At 39.0% G+C, this 4,234-nt stretch overlaps 1 gene segment (V, D, J or C); it reads left to right on the top strand.

Moving 5' to 3' along the window:
• The first annotated feature begins 214 nt into the window (after positions 1 to 214).
• LOC118575230 lies at positions 215 to 912 on the top strand. The segment is given in 2 exon segments: positions 215 to 269; positions 470 to 912. Coding segments are annotated over 2 exon segments (492 nt in total).
• The last annotated feature ends 3,322 nt before the right edge of the window (positions 913 to 4,234 follow it).

A 4,234-nucleotide genomic window follows, 5' to 3' on the forward strand; every position in this document is an offset into this window, starting at 1 on the left:
AGCTGTAAACTGATATCTTACAGGGAGCTCATGCTCTCCGTGATGGCATTTTTGGCTGTTGATTGACACCAGATGCTCTCACACAAACTGCCCCAGCATTTGCTTTTGTATTGCTGACTGCTTTGCATGGGCCCTTCCAGCCCAGCCCAGCACCTCAGAATTTATAAACCAGGCCTTTGCAATGTGAACTGAGAAACATCAGACCAGCAAGGGAAGCAAGATGGAGTCACAGACCCAAGTTCTCATGTCCCTGCTGCTCTGGGTGTCTGGTGAGAAACTCAAAACTATTATAATTATTTCAGAGTCACTTCTTGGCATATAAGAAATTTGCAAGGTGTCCTAGGGCATAATATTTCTTACATAATAATACTTTGATAATATGATATTATAAGGATATTAAATGACAAATCAGCTATCATTATTTGTGTTTGTGTATCTGTGCATGTTCATTGTCCTTTGATGATTGCAGGTATTTGTGGAGATATTGTGATGACCCAGTCTCCATCCTCCCGGGCTGTGTCAGTAGGAGAGAAGGTCACCATCAATTGCAAGTCCAGTCAGAATCTGTTTGGTAGCAACAGCAAGAAGAACCACTTAATCTGGTTACAGCAGAAACATGGGCAGGCTCCTAAACGTCTGATCTACTGGGCATCCACTCGGGACACTGGAATCCCTGATCGCTTCATAGGCAGTGGGTCTGGGACAGATTACACTCTCACCATCAGCAGTGTCCAGACTGAAGACATCGCAGATTATTACTGTGTGCAGTATCTCAGCTATCCTCCCACAATGCTTCAGCCTCCAACAAAAACCTCTTCCGAGTCTCACCATCTGCCAGCACCACACACAGCCCTGGTCCTGCATACTTCCCCTTTCTGCTTGAGAGCTAGTGTGCCTGAAAAACTGATGTGAAAGTTTTCTGAACCAAGCAAAAATAATGGGTTCAATGTTTCTTATGTCTTTTGGTATGAAAAATGTATTAATGAAAATGCAGGAGAGAAACCAGTATTATCTTTCTGTAACAATTTATCACAAACCCTGTTGCTTGAGTATGAGAGATTTATCTTTTTGTGGTTCCAAAATTCTGGTATCCAACATATGACTCTGTGGGCTGAATTGATGATGTAGGAAAACATCACTTCAGCTTGCTGCTTTACGAAAGTTTCTTTCTTTTTCTAGCTTCTAGAGGACTTTTCTACTTCTTTACTGCTTCTAAATATTTATCAAGCTTTTTCTTTCTGTTTTCATAAATTCTTTTACTTTTAAATTACATTTTTGGTCATTACATATTTTGTGCATGCATGCATGCATGTTTACATGTGTGTAGCTGCACAAGTGCAGACAGAAGACCACTTGGACATGACTCTTTCTTTTTGTTGTATTGGTTCTGGGGATAAAACTCAGGTCTGACATCAAGCTTTGTGACAAGTGTCTTTACCCTCTGAGCAATCTTGCTTCACATTAAATTTCTTTATTAATGTATATTCATTTCATACAAACACCATAAAAGCAGTGTCTTTCAAGTATATCATATATTTTGACCATTTCCACTGACCATGACCTTCCTCATTTCTCCTTCCCTTTCCTGCTGTTATCCATTTTTTAATGTAATCTCTCTTGTATTTTTGTCACACCGATATACATATATAAACACTAATACACATATATACATTTGTACACACATAACACACATATATGATCATGCACACATAAAGAGATACACATACATATACACATACCTGTATATGTACACACAAAAAGTTAGCACACAACATATTTAGGATCCACAAAGGAATGAAAATGTGATATTTGTTGCCTGTATTTCTGGGCCACATCTCCTTCTGAAGAACCCATATCTATTTTCCATGTGGAGACTGAGAAACTTCTCTCCACTCTAAAGTTGGATGTAATGTTGTGTTAGCATGTTTTTAGAGGGCAATCATTTGTCTCCTGTGTAAACAATATGTAGACTAATCTAATCAGTATTCATAAGAAACTTACTGAGCAGCTAATTTGGAGATATAGCAAGGAGCAAGTGTGTTACAGACTACATAAAATTTCTGGAGATCTCCAAATACCTTAAAGATATCTGCTTGAGAATCAGTTTGTACAAACTTGCATGATGTGGTTGTCCCTAGAAACATAGCTATTCCAGGTTGAGGTTTAATACTACGGCAGAAGGATATGCCAGGGAGTTGACACAGTCTTTAGAAGCATTCCCCTAGTTCCTCAGATAGCACTAACTTCATACTTTCCACCAGCTCCCAATAATGCAATCTAATTATAACAAAGCAATGGATAAAACTAGTTATCGAGTCAGAGCACTCATAATCCATTCACTTTCAATCCTTGGAGCCATAAGCTGGTAACCAAGTATTTATTTCACATGGGAAGCTTTTGAGTTACACTACAGTGGTATAACATGCAAGTGGACTCATGATTGGAATATAGGTAGAACTGGAGAATAAGAATCTCCAACATGAATTACAAGAGAGGTGGAGAACATGTTTTACCTTAGAATAAGATAACAATCTGAACATTTTGTTGACCCAAATCAAAGGAAGTGTCTGTTTTAGGAGCTTGAAATGTTGCTAGCCTTAACCATGGGTGCAGGCCGCTCAGCTGTGTGGTTAGGTCCATTTAGATTGCTATTGGATTTCTCCTTTCCTTACTCAGAACTCCTTCAGTGATTTTGGAACATGGTGAAGAAGTCAGAAGGGACAGATCACGGCCTTCTAATCAGTTCCTACTTGTATTTTTGTAGAATAGCATTCAACACTGAGCATTTGACTATGGATGCTTTTTAGGAAAATTCCTGTGGCAGAAAAATGACAGAGGCATGTGTGATTCAGGTTAAGTTAAAAGGTTTAGTATCACCCTTGCAGTGAGCTCAATGAGGAAGGTGATAGCTGTATAGATCTCTGAATTTCTTATGATACTGATACACTTGTATTTTTATTACCAACTAATGAATTTCTATTGTTGTAGCAGCTCATTTGTCCACAAGCCTGTGCCTGATAACTCCAGGAATGACATGAGAAGGTCCTCTCATGTTTAGACAGAGAAAACCTAGATGAGGTCCCCTTTATTCCCAGACCAACATCAGAGACATTCCTTATGAGTATCTTCAATTTTCTCCAACCCTTCGTGCATACCTCTTAGTCTCTTTAAAATTCATAATCTCCTCAAATTGTTATATATGTACTCATTTGTACACATGCATATAAATATATTTCTAAATATAATGCATAAATACAGCCTAATCCATCCATGTAATATGACTTGTATGTATACATTTTCAAGGTTAGCCATTTGATACTGGATAGCCAGTTATCATACTCTTCCCTGAGGAGGACTATTTCTCCTAATCTCAGCATTTTAGTTACCTGTGGTTTTACGTCTAGGGTTGATGCCTCCTGAGCTTTCTCTCTTCCACACTGGTGTTTATTGGTGTCATTCTTGTTCAGTTCATGTTTAGACAGACATGTAGGTGAGGCTTCATGTGTGTAGCTTCTGGTATTCATAGCAGACACAACCTCACAGAAAACTTCCTGGTTTTCTGACTCACACAATCTTTCCAAATCCTCTTTCTAAACAGTCCCTACACCGTAGGGGTAAGATTTGTGTTTTAGGAGTTTCAGTTGCCACTAAACTCCTCAAGTCTGCATTTTGATCAATTGTAAATTTCTGTACTAATCTTCATATGTTTCAAAGAGAAGTTTCCTTGGTGAGGAGTGAGAACTATTCTGATCTTTGGGTATAAGGACAACAATAATGTAGTTAGTGACTATGCTGCCTTTAGTAAAGTGACAGTTGTAGGTTCTCCTCCAGTACCTGTGACTTCACTAGCCCCAGGTGGTTGGAATGGGTTTCCAGTACCAGGGATGATGTTTTTCTTGTTGAACAGGCTTTAAGTTTGGTCATAGAACTATTGGTTACTCTCAGGATATGTGTACGATTATTTTAATTGTAGGGTTATCATGTCATGGTGGTAATTATTGTGGCTCATAGGCATCATACCTGCGGAGGACTTTTGGTTGCTTTCCTGCTTTGGAAGATTGTATGTTGTCTAAAGCTAGATCTCAGGGAAGGCACATAAATGCCATATCCAATTTGGGTCCTCTAGGTCTTCTGTCCAAAGTGCAGTCGGGACTTACCTTCTTCTACCCCTGGGTGGGGATCAAGGGCAACAATAGCCTAAAAGATCTGAGAGTCCTCAATACTGAAACAACCT

The sequence above is a fragment of the Onychomys torridus genome, unplaced genomic scaffold (assembly GCF_903995425.1).
Source record: "Onychomys torridus unplaced genomic scaffold, mOncTor1.1, whole genome shotgun sequence".
Taxonomy (NCBI): Eukaryota; Metazoa; Chordata; class Mammalia; order Rodentia; family Cricetidae; genus Onychomys; species Onychomys torridus.